General features: G+C 38.6%; 2 protein-coding genes across 2 annotated transcripts in view; both read right to left on the reverse strand.

The window, feature by feature from the left end:
- Positions 1 to 9,136, reverse strand: part of LOC121949393 (carboxy-terminal domain RNA polymerase II polypeptide A small phosphatase 1-like) — a 26,663-nt gene extending 17,527 nt beyond the window's left edge. Inside the window, exon 1 of the mRNA XM_042495066.2 lies at positions 8,787 to 9,136. Within this exon, the coding sequence (XP_042351000.1) occupies positions 8,787 to 8,871 (85 nt within the window). The 5' untranslated portion in view covers positions 8,872 to 9,136. The remainder of the gene's footprint in view (positions 1 to 8,786) is intronic.
- Positions 9,137 to 9,541: 405 nt separating this feature from the next.
- LOC121948753 (SPEG neighbor protein-like) lies at positions 9,542 to 13,972 on the reverse strand. Its single transcript, XM_042494203.2, has 5 exons — positions 13,550 to 13,972; positions 12,639 to 12,745; positions 12,250 to 12,557; positions 11,764 to 11,905; positions 9,542 to 11,529 (listed from the first exon to the last, which is right to left on the reverse strand). The coding sequence occupies exons 2-5, from the start codon at positions 12,743 to 12,745 to the stop codon at positions 11,391 to 11,393; spliced, it is 696 nt and encodes a 231-aa protein (XP_042350137.2). The 5' UTR covers positions 13,550 to 13,972; the 3' UTR covers positions 9,542 to 11,390.
- Positions 13,973 to 14,096: the final 124 nt, after the last annotated feature.

Consider the following 14,096-nt stretch of genomic DNA (forward strand, 5'->3'; position numbering starts at 1 on the left):
TATTAAAGGACGCAGTGTAATAGTTTAAAATATGATTTTATTGTTGACTTGCTCCTGGCTGAAACAAAACTTTTAAACAAAAAAATTCTAAGTCTATTTAGCACTATTTTTCACTAAACAAAAGCTGGCTATTTTCATTACCTTATATTATATTCACTAAAACAGTCCCTTGAGGTAAAAGGTGGTCAATTTAATTACAAAACACAAACCCAGAAAGATAAGACAAAAAAAAACATGAAATTTGGACAAAGTTTCTCAAAAGTTAAAAATTTAAGTTAAAATTTTAAAAAATAAAATAAAATTAGTCAAAAGTTTTCATATCAAATACAAAAACAGCATTTATAATAATAACTTTTACAAGCTTTATCTATTCGGTCCGACTTAATCCCCGAACAAGCCTGACCTACTTTCAAATGTTATTCTCTATGACTTTGGCCTGCTGACTACTTCATTCAACAGAGGCTCAAAGCAGACGAAGCCACTGGAGAGCAGTCATAATGGCCCGGGCATGCTTGTCGGGACATACTTCTGTTGGTCCCAAGATGAAAGGTTAGTGTGCAAACACGTGTGAAGGGACAGGGCAGGTGAAGCTTGTAGTGTCAAAAAACATCACGCTGCACATTGCATTACATCTTCTGATATTACACATCATTCAGAGTGCTTAAAATAGCCTCCAGAGCAGCTGCTGACAGCGGTTAATGATGATATTCTGTGTTTATGTATATATATAGTGTCGTATAGTGCCACCAGGCCATAAACAGTCACAAACAAAACCTTTTTTGTAACCTACAATCTGTGGCAGGAAATGGATAAAGTACTGTATGTGTTTGTACAGTACAAGAAAGCTTCAAGGCAATGCGAAACAATTTTATCTGTATAATACATTTCATACACAGAGGCAACTCAATGGGCTCTAAAAAAGAGAAATAGAAATGCACTTAGCTTCTTCTTTGCATAAAGATGTCTATAAAGATGCAGGAAGCAATAAAAAAAAAGATTCAGCTCATGCACAGAAAAAATAACTAAATTATAGCTGCTGTGCAGCTGTGAGAAGGAACCGGGCAATTTGATGGAGCAAGAAGGAGAAAAAGAAAGAGGAGAAAGACAAATGAGAGATACAGGAAGGCCCATTAGCGGAACTTCCTGAACCATAATTATTTCAAACTTAATAAATTAATTAAATTAAAAATATCTTTGAAAATATGTCTTTAATCCAAAAAGCACAATGCAGGAGTATGCAATGACATGAATAAGACTCAAACTTGTAACAACACTAAGGACAAGTCATGATCTTTTAGAGCTAGTTACCAAATGAGAAACCACAGATTGGGCTTACGCTTTGACTCTGTCAATCACCATCTGCAATTTATTTTTTACAAAGATTGATTGCTTCATAGAGAAATGAGTGATGTTTAAAGATGCTCTTATGTCCACTAACTGCAATAGTCTACATGTGGATAGAATTCAAATATACTGACAAAAATTCAGTTTTTGAGATACAATTCTGACGTTTCCACACTATTTCACCCATGACATCAAAGTGTTTTCTTTTTTCATGAAAACTGGACATTTATTTCGCTGTCTAAACGATGATGCACGGTGGACACATTTTTTTGGTATCTGAAAAAATCTGGTTGGATCATTTGTGGAGGACAGTCTTAAGATGCCGAGTATTAAATTTGGTGTCAGTTGAGTGGAAAATGTGGGAGAACATATAGGCCCAATTAGTTTTAGAGATTTTGCAAAAAATAGAGAGATGGACTTCATAATTCCTGCTAGCTCAAAGCAAATAACTGGCTCAGGTGGTGCTACATTGTGGTCAAAGCTGCAGTTGTAGAACATAGAACTGATTTGTTATGAATGCGAGTTTTAAACTCTAGACTGTTGCTGTAACCACCATCAGAGCTTTTTCCCCCAAAACTTTAGTTGAGGGGATTTTGGTGTCGAACCGAACCTTTGTGCAAATTATTATTTTCATGTATCCAAAGACACATTTTATGTTCAGAAGAAAAGAAGACGACGAAGAGGAAGATTGGCAAAAACAAGAGGGACCAGCAGAGCTGCCCGGCCTAATTAAGCCACTGACACTGAACACCCTGTAACATCATGTTATTCCCAAAGCTTCCATTTCGGGCCTAGCCTGGAATTTTGTAGGGGCGTCCAGAGGGATCCACCCCAGAGATTTTATTTTAAAAATAACAAGCTCAAATCATCATTTTTTTAAAAAACCCCTCAGCCGTCTTATTAATAATCAAAGTACATGTCTTGACCACTGCAAAAATGAACTGTGTATCTCAAAAAACGTTGTTTACAGTTGCAGATTAGTTAGGAATTGTGATGTTAAAAAATATAGTTCTGAGAAATTAGCGGTATTTTTTCACCTCTGTATGATAACATTAGTTTATTAGAAAATTAAAGGGGGTTTCTTTCACTTACACAAATTTACAAATCATTTTCAGACAGTTTATGCAGTGTTCACCTCAGCATCATCTGCTGTTATCTGTCCATCTTTGTCAACTGTGACTTTAGCAAAATATGTTGGTGGGTTGGATTTTTACCTATAATAAAATGAATCAGAATAGGCTCCCACAAATGTCTGCATTACAAACATCGAAATGAAAAGACTCCTGCTGACTCCTGATAGAATCGGTTAAGGTCCAAAATAAGAGAGGTCACAAAGTACAAACCGCAAGCCATTTGAACTGGTTTCGGTTACATTCCCCTTGGGTTTTTGGTTTGGAAGTAAAGATAGCTAAAGGTCTGGTGGATGACATTTTGTAAAAGCATCAACATGATCTCATCCCTACTTGTCATATTTTGACTCTGTATTAATATCCACATAAACATGTTTATTTCTGCCTTAAATTTGGGCATTTTAACGTGGGTGTCTATAGAGACTGACTGGCTTCTGAAAGCACCCTCAAGTGGCCATTTAACTGCCGCTTGGTCAAGTATTAGATTTTTTTTTTTTTTTGTCCTGATGATCATCAGAATCAAGTTCAGGAATCACAAAAAATGTTACACTTCACCCTGTGGGGGACATGAGTATGTGTAGTAGATTTTGTGGCTATTCATTGAACAGTTGTTGAGATATTTTAGTGTGGACAAAAGCCAAGCAACAACAACACTGCCACCCCCCACCACTAGCATGGCTAAAAATATAGTGGGAGTGTGACATGGGTGGACCCATGTCCTCACAATGGGATACATCAAGTTGAAAACACTGGAACAATAATGAAACTGATCAGACAGATCAGCCCAAAATCTAAATATCAATACAACAAGTACAAGTTAGCCCTAAGTATCTGAACAATAACAGCATATTGTGTCAAGTTATTTCCAATAGTTTGTTTACTTTGCTCAAAAATGTCTCACAACATGTGCAGAATAAGTGATCAGCCAAATGTCACGTGCGGGTTAGATCCAGACTTGCAGGTGGGTCAACTGTGCGACATTCAGGACCAAGGACACCTTAAAACACGACTGACACTCAGCTGATATGTAAGAGCTACACACTGATCAAAGTTGTCTGCAACCACATTTTAAACAACACTAGGGAAATACAACCCTAGTTTAAAAGAAACATAGCCAGCAGCGTTCTAATAAGTAAGCTCATTCACACCACAGCAGGTGTTTAGATGAATGTGTCCCATTTATGATTAATCACATGAATGACGTGGCTGATAAATGACGGCAGCAAATTGTTGTTGTGTTTTAATGCCTGTGTGTCCCCTTTGGTCATTCTGAATTTTTCCACAAGCTCCTTTTTCCTCAGCAGCAGTTTGTCACTCGCGGGGTGAAAAATGTATCTGCTGGTCCGTTAAGAGCTGATAATGGATGAGGAGGGCTGCTGCTGCGAGTGACCGCACACCCGGCAGAATTCATTGTTAAGTTTCATATCTTTATCTATATCTGTGTATCTCTGTCTCTAAAAAAATATAGAGATAGATAAAAATATACAGATATATAAAAACATACAAAAAAAACCTTTGGGATTTCTAAATACCTTACTGTACTGTAATACCTTTTAAGCCTAATGGGAAGAGGAGGAAGTTAGTGTACTCTTCTGTATATTACAGGGTTTTTCAGCTGATAGGTGGCTAGGAAAAAAATATGGGTATACCCTGTATACCTGCGTATACCCTCCACTACGCCACTGGAAAAAGGAAAACTGTACTGCAACATTCCTCACGCCTCTCTGCCCGAGAGGCTCAGACACTGATAATGAGGTTACAGCATATCGGAGAGGCAGCAACGACCTCACGCCACATCAGCATGTTTCAGCCCACTTAGTTGAAAGCGGGCTTATCTGGGACCCTTTCAGGCTGGGCATGGCTCTGCACCTCAGCTGCTTCTATTCCTATCCAGACACAGAAAGAATGAGGCCTCCCACGGCCGACTTTCCGCCACTTTGACACCTGATATCCTGTTACAATCTGACAACTCGCTTCACGCCCCTCCAGAGCAAATGGTATAGCAGGTTCACGGTGGCTCAGCTGCTCAGGTCAGATCAAGGTTTAAATATTTTGCAGCTGAAAATATTCAGCTCACATGTCCAATTACGAACAAACTACAATATTCATTCCAGTTGAAGTTACTGTGCTGACATCAGTTATCAGGAAATGTGGCTTAATGGCGCAGAAAATGATCACTGAAAAGAATCTAAACTATAAATATACATTAGTAGCAGTATCATCATGGCCATAGAGCTGATTAGAAATGCAGAAGTGTTGCTAAATAAAGACGCACCCAAACATAGATTCAAACTTAGGTCAGAACTTTGCAAAGACTTTTGAAAGAAAGTTCCCTGAAGTTAATTCCAATGTGGCTGCAGCAACTTGTGAAACTACAGAAAGGCTGAAGTCTCCCCTTTGTGTTTCTCTGGCCCCTCACTTGTGGATAGCAGCCATGTTTTGGGCTCATGACCTCTTGGCCAGGAGGAAGTAACCTGAGAGCAGGATGGAGTTGGCCTTTATGAGTAAACTGGGAAGTGCTGCCACCCTCTGACTGAATTCAGCACTGACAGCAGAAACACAGCACAGTTTAAGAAATACTTCACCCTCACTTTTCTTGCTTGTCCTGCTCCCCCAGATGCAGAAGTCTAATACAGTGCTGTTTGGTTGTGCGTTTGTCATTAATTAGTTCATTCTGATTATATCAGTCGAATGTATGAATGAAACTTTTATTGCCCCCAGGGGGATTTTCTTTGCACAAATGAGCATACGTTAGTGTGCTGAGCATAAGCACATTAACAACAACACAACATGAAAAAAAACGCAAACACATCATAAAATGTAATAAAAAAGCATCATCACTGGAAATTTGATAAGAAATAAGTTATTAATTAATTAAAGTTAAGTTGCTTTTAGCTTTTTAGCAATTTTTTAATCTAAACTGAAACTTTCAACATCATATACAGCAAGTTCCCTGCAACTTTTTATTTATAGCCAAGATGAAGTTTAAATTAAAAACTAAGAAATATAAAGCTCCCTGAGGTTTTACAAAGTAAAAGTTCCTTCCATGCTGACACTTTTTTTGCACTTCTTAATCAATGAAATTTATCGGCAATCATTAAAATAAAAAATGACGATACAGATAATCAGCATAATGCCAAATATCAGCCATAATAATCAGCCTGGCTGATAACGTGGCGACCCTTACAACATGTGCAATACAATCTTCACTAAAACATGACTATTTAAAACTGAACTGAAAGTGAAACTTGTCCACTCACTCCTCAAAGCCAGAATCCAGCACCAATGCTTTTAGTGAAAATGCATGTATTCAGAGAGTTTGTAAAAGGATGCTATCCTAGTTTTACTGCTGTCAAATGTAGTCCCCAATCAGTCACCATATAGTATATGGTTCAGTATATTGTCAACATTTTTCGTGGAGACATGCACAAAAAAAAGGCATGACAAATATATTTACAAATGGTCACTTTCTGGTTGAAGTATTGCTTTGAGCATTTCATATTTACAATCGACTACTGAAGTTGAAGAGAAACCGAGATGTTGAGTCTTAAAGCTATGTTTAACGACGAAAGCACATCAAGCAGCTGCAAACTGCTGCTCACTGCAGTAATTACATTTTTCTGCAGCTGGGATGTTTGTTCATGTGTTTTAGGCAGTGGAAAAGTCCTTCTTTGTAACAGCGGTCAACATGTCACAAGTCACAGGTCTCTGTTGAAAGTTAAACTATCCCTAACTTTTAGTTTGGCCACGCTCCCTGCAGAAACAAGCAGGCACAGCTCGAAGCAGCCGCCACAACTTTTCACGGCTTGGCAGTTCACCACTGCTTGGTGTGTTTTTGGTGTTATATTGTTAAGATGCACATTATTGACCCTCACTGGGAATTTTGTCTTCATGACACTTTAGCCACCATTGAGCAACCAGCAGCCAACTGTTCTGACACCAGAGCCTTAGACAGATAGTAGGGAGCATTCCTAATGATTAACCTGTCTTTGTCTTTAAGATGGGAGGAAGCCAAACTAAAAAAAAAATAAATAAATAAACCTCAGGCAAATAAATACTAGGCAGTGCTTTGCATTGTAAAATAAATGTTCTGCATTAGTACAGCAGCCCTTAAAGAATATTTCATGTTTTGAATCCCCACAGACTTTTATCTTAAAATGTCCTAATTGGGGCACCCTGTAGCTCACCTGAGAGAGCACGGCCTGGTAAGTAAATTTGTTTTGGTCACTTAAACTAATTTCAACAAAAAGTGAAATGAGCGTGAATTTTTCACAACTCACCCCTTTAAATTTTATTCATTAAGCACCAAAGTTATGCATATTAAAAGGCTTGCATGACGGGCTGCGTGGCCTCACCAGTCTGTGAGTCAGCTCAAATACGGTCACTTCTGGCCCCAGAAATCCAAGGCAGCAACGACCGAAATACCAAACAAAAGTCTACAAACCAATGTGTAACATCATTGTAGCTACATCCATTATTTATACACTCTGCGGTTCTAAATCTGCAAGACTGCACGAGCCCCTGGCACTCCCTCATCGACTGCCCTCGTCACAGCCACCACAGTTAACACATGCATATGGAGCCCCCTGTGGAGCAGCATCCACGTCTCTCTGATCTGCCTTCATTGGTGGCAGCCACCCAGGTAATGATTTTGTTCTAAGCCTCAACATTGTTGATACTGTTGTGAAATTACATCACTATGCATGAGTGCATGGGTATTGAAATAAATTAATATGTAAGTAAGATGTGCTACTTTATATATATGATAAATATTCAAATAATAGCCCGGGCTATTATTTGCTTAAATCATTGACCTCAACAGGCTTATATTTAGGCATGGCATCTATATGGGAGGGGCTCTTAATTCTTGTTGCTCAGCAAAGATGGGAAATACAATCAAATTATATATTTAACCCTTTGAAACCTTGGGAAATTATCTGTTTTTTCCCCAAAACATGGGAGGAAGGTTATGAGCAACATAGGAATAGATGACCCGAAAGATGTTAAAAGTACAAAAATTTGCCTAGGAATTTACCCAGGAAATTAACCCAGATAGTAAAACAAACAAAGAAAGAGCAAGGCATTAACTGTTTGTTTTAATGACTATAATTCTGTAAACATACTTTTAAATATAGAATTATGACTATAGGCTAGTTAACTGGAGACTTTTCCTTCACTCTTTTGAAAATAGTCTTCAACCTCTGCTAATCTCTTTTTTTTGTATCTCTCATGTTTACTATGTCAGTACTACTGTCTTTTTTGTTGCTCATGTTGTCAGTAAAATTAATTTAATGATTGAATTGTGGGGAATCTTACCAGGCTAACATTGTGAGTCGTATGTCCACATTTCATGTCAGTCTAAACATATATAAATTATATAACATATATTGTATGCATGATCTAAACAGCTAATTAACAATAACTCCAGGACGTAGCCAACAACCCAACTTTATAAATCTTTATAAATTTATAATTTATAATCTTTATAAATACTAAATTTCCATCCGGGGATCAATAAAGTCGTCTAAGTCTTAGTCTAAAGAACTTCTATGAAAATGAGCATGGCAACCAGACTGGACCTGAAACTGAGACAGACCTTTATTTATCAAAATGTGTAGCCACACCGGGCTTGTAAAAGGGATTGGCTGTTTAACTGGGAATAATCTTTTATTTGAAGTTTAATGTTAACCATAATTTTTAAAAAATATTTATTTGAGAGGTGCCCTTTTTCAGTATGAGCACCAGCCCCCTGGAATGTCTGTGCACGGCCCTGCGTAAAATGTCAATTTTAGTATCATTGTGTACTAATATGTTAAAAAACACCATGTGGATAACTTGAGGAGATGATAAGAAGAAGCTCAACATCAAAGTCCAAAACAATAACAGTGACCTGTCAAAGTGACCCCGCCCCCTCTGAACGGACCCATTCTTTGACATGTCCTACTCAGCCTGCATTATCTCACTATTAAAACTCGACACAATAGCGATAAAATAGTAGCCTTTAAGCTTTCGGAGTCGTATTAATCCAAATTCATGTTCTTTTTGTACTTATACAGCTCCTGAGAGGGTGCCCACGGCTTTGGCCTACCCAGAAGGAAACCGGTTTCAAATTTACTCAAAACTAGTCAAAATGTTCACAACTATGAGCCGGAGGCAGAGGTTACTCAGGGGGAAAGGACACTACCAAAGCTCGCTCACAGAGCTACGGTTTGCATTTGTGACACGGTGGCAGCCTAAAAACACCACAGTCTCGTGCCTCGCTGATATTGTCATGCGCAGCTGAAAAGTTCAGAAAACTTTTCCCAAACTCACCGTCCTGACGACAAGTCGCATTTTCCTCCTCGTCTCTGATTACTTGCGTGATTATCGACGGCGAATGGTCCATTACATCCGTCATTAAGACAAGGACCTTGTTGCTGTATAAAAGTAGTTCCGAGGAGTTACGGCAAAAAAACAATTATTTATATTTTGCCACTCCCTGTCTGCAAACGCGCATACTGACCGTAAAAATAACGAAACGCTCTAACCGGTGAAAAAATGAACAAAACAAACCATCTCGGACCAAGCTGCTCAAAAATGCAAAAGGTTAAAAGTGTCTAAAATAGTTTATTTGTAAAAGTTTTTACGTTGAAGAAGTTCATCAATTTGACCATGCTAACATGGAACTTGACGGTTTCAAGGAAGCCCCATTCTTAAAGCCACAATGCAGGATGTGAAGCTTTTCACTCGCGTTAAATATCACCGTGCAGCTAACGGGTCAGTCGGAAAATGTTATGCGGACATTTCAGTACGTTTCTGGCGTTTTATTCTTTTTATTTTTTTTTATTTATTGTGAGTGTTAATTCGCTAAATATAAGTACTATAACATGTGTAAAACTGGCCTTTTTCATAATTTTACTTTCAATAGGAAAATGTCTCCGTTTTCTAGCGTTCAAGTGAGATGTTTCTTGCGCGTGGCGAGGTTTTAAAGTTTGTTCAGGCACAACTTTGACGTTTGCCGGGGGCAGCCTTGAAACCGACCGGCAGAAAGAGGAAGTTAGGGACAGTCTTTAAAGTGCCCACAACGAACATCAAAGTAACTATTTTCTTAAAAAAGAAAATAAAAAATCTCCAGCATGAGTCATCTCACATGTAACCTAAACAAGGATGATTTTTTAAATTCGGGGCTAGACATTTATAATACAGGCAACAGGCTATTTTTTGTTATCTATTTATTAACAGAAAATGTTGGTGGAAAGTGGCCTTAAAAATAACAAGAAAACGAAGAAATAAAAGTGTCTAAGTTATATTTAAAGGGAGCACAAATTATTATTTTCATTTTCTCACATTTTCGACCTCCGCTAGACAAAAGCAGGCTGCCAAATGTCAGGCCAGATCATTGGCTGCTAGCCTTTTTTTGGCACCCAGAAAGTCAGGTCTCTCTGGGGACCCTGTGAATTGGCACAGTTTGAGTTCATTGGTGGCTTTAAACACCACTCTTGCCAAACAACACAGAGGAAATGCAACCCCACTCATCCTTCTCCTCAGGAACACACTTATTTCCGATGCCCCTCTCTACCTTCTCTGTGTCTTGTTTACATGTGTTTAGTAGTTGCACTTTATGTACATTGCCACCCAGCTGATCCACACATCAGAGTGAGACCTCCACACAGCCGATTCAGTCAGTTTGATTTTAACACAAAAAGAAGCTTTAATTCATATTCACATTAAATCTGCAGATTTAGTTCCTCCTCACTCAGATTTGTCTTTTTAATGTGTGGGTTATTTGATTATTCTATATTATCACACTATTGTTACATTATTTTGATACAAAGTGGTAGCCACTTTATGAGACTTCAGATATCTGCCTTCAGAGGACGGCCTTCTTTAGGCCAAGAAATGTCTCCCCTCACTGGATATATAATGATCTGCAATAAACAGGAGCTTAAAATGTGCACTGCACTAGTCATTAGTAATATGTCAACATTTGTGTACCTGCTGCTTTTTGTCTTTGATAAATCACCTTTCACAGGAGACATTATAGTCTCTTTTCTTTTTTTCTTTCTTTTTTTAAAACAAGAATTTCAGTGGAGAGTTTTGGTGTTAAATACATTGTAATCTATATTTCTATCACTGCAGTAAATATATGTGTGTTCTTCCACAGGTTATATCAATGGTCAAAGGGCTCTGATAAATGACATTGTACTTTTTTTCTCATTTGGTGTGATATGTACAAGAAAGGGCCTTTTTTCTTAACATCAGTTCAAATACATGAAAATACATGTAAAATTACCATTAGAATACACCCCCACACACACAATATGTGTGGAAAAGCAAGTGCATTATACCTGACAAGCTGTAATTCCTCTGATCACAGCTAGATGCTGCTGACGGCAACATCTTTGACTGTGCATAATTACTTCCATTACTGTCAGCCTTGACTGTCAAAATGCAAAATCATTTTTGTGCACAGGAAGTTGTTGCCCTTATTGTTGTTTTCTAATGAGTGGCATGCATCATTCCATCAAGGATAAGTAGGGGAGAATGGGGTCAATTGGGACATTTTTGCATCAACATGAAATAAGCTGCTATCACTCATAGACTACATAAACAGCAATGAAAATAATTTAATCCCTGAACAGATACATGTGTTTGTTCATAATTTATCATTTTTTTTACGCTGGGTTTTGCAAATCTAAGTCTTAGCTGTTATTATTAGCTGGGACAGGAGAAATAGTGCAAGTTAATGATTTATTACAGTTATAAAAACAACACAAGCCTCTCACATATGCCCTTTAAGTAACCCTCTCATTTTAACACTACTCATTCATGATTGAATCAATAGCATGAAATACAGCACAGTTTATTGTCTACTGGATTGCACTTTAAGGGAACAGAGGCTCATCAGGTTGGTATTTGTGAAGTAGAGAGGTTGCATCAGAGGATGTCGACACGAGCGAAGGACTGGTCTGTGCCCAGATTGTTTTCCACAAACACCTCATACTTGCCAGCATCAGACAACTTTGCATTTTTGATGGTCAAGATAGTGTTGGTGTCTCCGACATCAAAGAATACCCTGAAAGACAATGGTGACCCTTATTTATTAATATTTTAGTTACATTTCCCGAGAATTAGAATCACAATCAGTACATTTGCAATTTCTCTCTTGGAAGGTGTCCTGATAGCATTAGATTGGAGTCAATGCCAAGTCTACATGTACACAGATCTAAAAAAAAAAAAAAAACATTGTAAACATATAGATAGAAATTATAAAGCATTCCTCCTAACCGAGTCTCTAAAGAGAGCCTACCTGTCATCTTCTTCAATGTCATCTCCATCTTTGAGCCAGGCAACATCTGGAGGAGGCTCCCCGCTTATTTCAGCCTTGAGGACAACTGTTGTCCCTCTCTTGGTCTTCATGTTGTCTGGACCTTTGGAAACCTTAGCAGGAACTGGGAAAGCAGGAGGCAAATACTCTGTCAGCCACATGATTTGTTAAGGATTGTATATTGCCTTAAAGGTAAAGTTGTGCTGCAGACATGAGCATTACTTGAGGAACAGACTATAATGAAGTCTTGGCCTCCAACATGTCTGAAGAGGTTTCTAACAGGAGCAAATTAACTGGCTCTGTCCAAAGGTAACAAAAGTGTATTCAGAAAATGTTTGACAATTAAACTAAAGTACATTAAAAATTCAGAGTCCTCCAAACATGCCTAATGAACAAGACATAAATTCATGCATTACTGTAATGTACAGAAACAACGACTGCCAGCTAAAGCCAAAAATATGTGCACACCTTCAACGAGAATACACGCAGATCCATATGTCTGTCCGAATGGATTTTTAATGGAAACAGTGTACTTTCCCAGATCAGCCAGAACCCCATCTCGAACCACAAGTGCCACAAAATCCGGGTCTTCAAAAACATAGCGGTACTTGGGACCATCCTTCAGCTCTTTGTCGTCCTTGAACCAGACAATGAAAGGATCTGGAAAAGCGCTGACCCTGCATTCTAGCTTTGCAGCGCTGCCCTCAACAAGAACCACGTCTTTAAGCTCCTGCAGGATCTTGGGAGGGCCCTTTTCTCGAAGCTCTTTACGCGACCTATATGAGAAACACAGGAATATAAGATTCATGCTTTGACCTCTGCTGGAAGGGCAATGATGCCAACAGACATTGAATTACCTGTGGCCGCGGTATGAGGCTTGGATTCGGATAGCAGCCTCCTGGATCTGAGGATCGTTGATGTTCAGAGTGCACCCAGGAGGGGGTGCAGCCTTCGCTTTAGACATCTGCAATAGTTAAAGGAGGTTAGCACTGGATGGGTTAAAATGTATCAAATATCCAATTTGGCCCGTTTCACAGCAGACCTTTTGGCATGTCATTCCAAGAAAAGCATAATAATGTAACTGATGGCTCTGTTATACTCAGGCAGTCAAGTAAGCCATGACGACGTAAGAGCTCATTTATACTCCTGTTACATACGAAAATAGATACATCTGTTTCAAACATTGTAACTGTCACTGCCCTCATACTTCCATGTGTCCTTTGTGATGGCACAGATACAGACAATAGATGGCGAATTAGGGCAGAAGTATCAGAAGTATCACACAACAACAACAACAGAAAAAGGTGATGGTGGTGGAGAGGCAGCTTTGTAAACAGAGGTGGTTTGTGAGGCTGTTAAATACATTGTTACATGTGGATGGAGAATTCTTTTCACTGTTACTGATTCATTCTGTTTAACAATTTTTTAAAATATCTTTGTCGTCTCCTACGGTCAAATCTGGCGTGAACTACTGTCGGACTGTTCAGTTTTTATCTGTAAATGTAAGCTTTCCAAAAATGTGCACAAATTCGGACAAAATGAAGGCAGAGTACTGACAGAAGATTCCAATCACGTCCATGTAATGTTCAGCATAAATGAGCCCTTATGGAGCCAGCACACAATAAGAGCCTGAAACTGAAGCAGCTAAATGGTATTCAGCCATCATTAATTTCAACAGAAAGTATATACTCTAACCACTAGAAAAGAAGAGTTAGGAGGAATTATGTTTTACAAATGAATTCATATGCATTACTTTCACATTTCTTACCTTGGAGATCCTCTTGAAACTGCACTCTACTTGAGATCCACTCCAGAGTCAGCAAACCTGGAACACTTGATGCTTTATATCTAGAGCTCCTCGAGGATCAAGGAGAACAGCTCGTCACCCAGACGTTCCCTTTCCTTCTTTGGATTGTGGAAATACTTGACATGACAAGAGGGATTGAGGATGCGCAGCAAATGTTGCAGAGATACTTTCCCATCCTTATAAAGCCTGTATATCAAGTACTCCTGAGAATCCTCGCAGCAATTAATAGTTTTGGTTGGGGTTGAAATGTGAGTCGTCCCTGATGAGATTACACAGATAATTGTTGGAAGGCATGGCTTCAGCCTGAACTGAGAACTTTCTATGACAGTATCATAAAACCATGTCATGACTGTGACCTTTCGTTAGAGTGGAATCACTTTTTTATGTTGTTTCTTTTGTGTTAATCAACTACAAGCACCACATATAGCCATTTTCCATCAAATTAGCTCTAGGTCATGATCAGGTTCAATTGAAAACTCTTAGCGCCTCGATGACATAAAGCAAACCA

Source organism: Plectropomus leopardus, chromosome 10 (assembly GCF_026936395.1).
Source record: "Plectropomus leopardus strain MGB_pleo_1.0 chromosome 10, ASM2693639v1, whole genome shotgun sequence".
NCBI lineage: Eukaryota > Metazoa > Chordata > Actinopteri > Perciformes > Serranidae > Plectropomus > Plectropomus leopardus.

Excerpts from the sequence above, each read along its gene's own strand:
- LOC121948753 (XM_042494203.2), bottom strand. The coding sequence starts at position 12,745 with ATGTCTAAAGCGAAGGCTGCACCCCCTCCTGGGTGCACTCTGAACATC. Across the intron at positions 12,558-12,638 it reads GCCTCATACCGCGGCCACAG|GTCGCGTAAAGAGCTTCGAG; the intron begins GTAATTCAATGT and ends TTTCTCATATAG. Across the intron at positions 11,906-12,249 it reads TGCGTGTATTCTCGTTGAAG|TTCCTGCTAAGGTTTCCAAA; the intron begins GTGTGCACATAT and ends CTGCTTTCCCAG.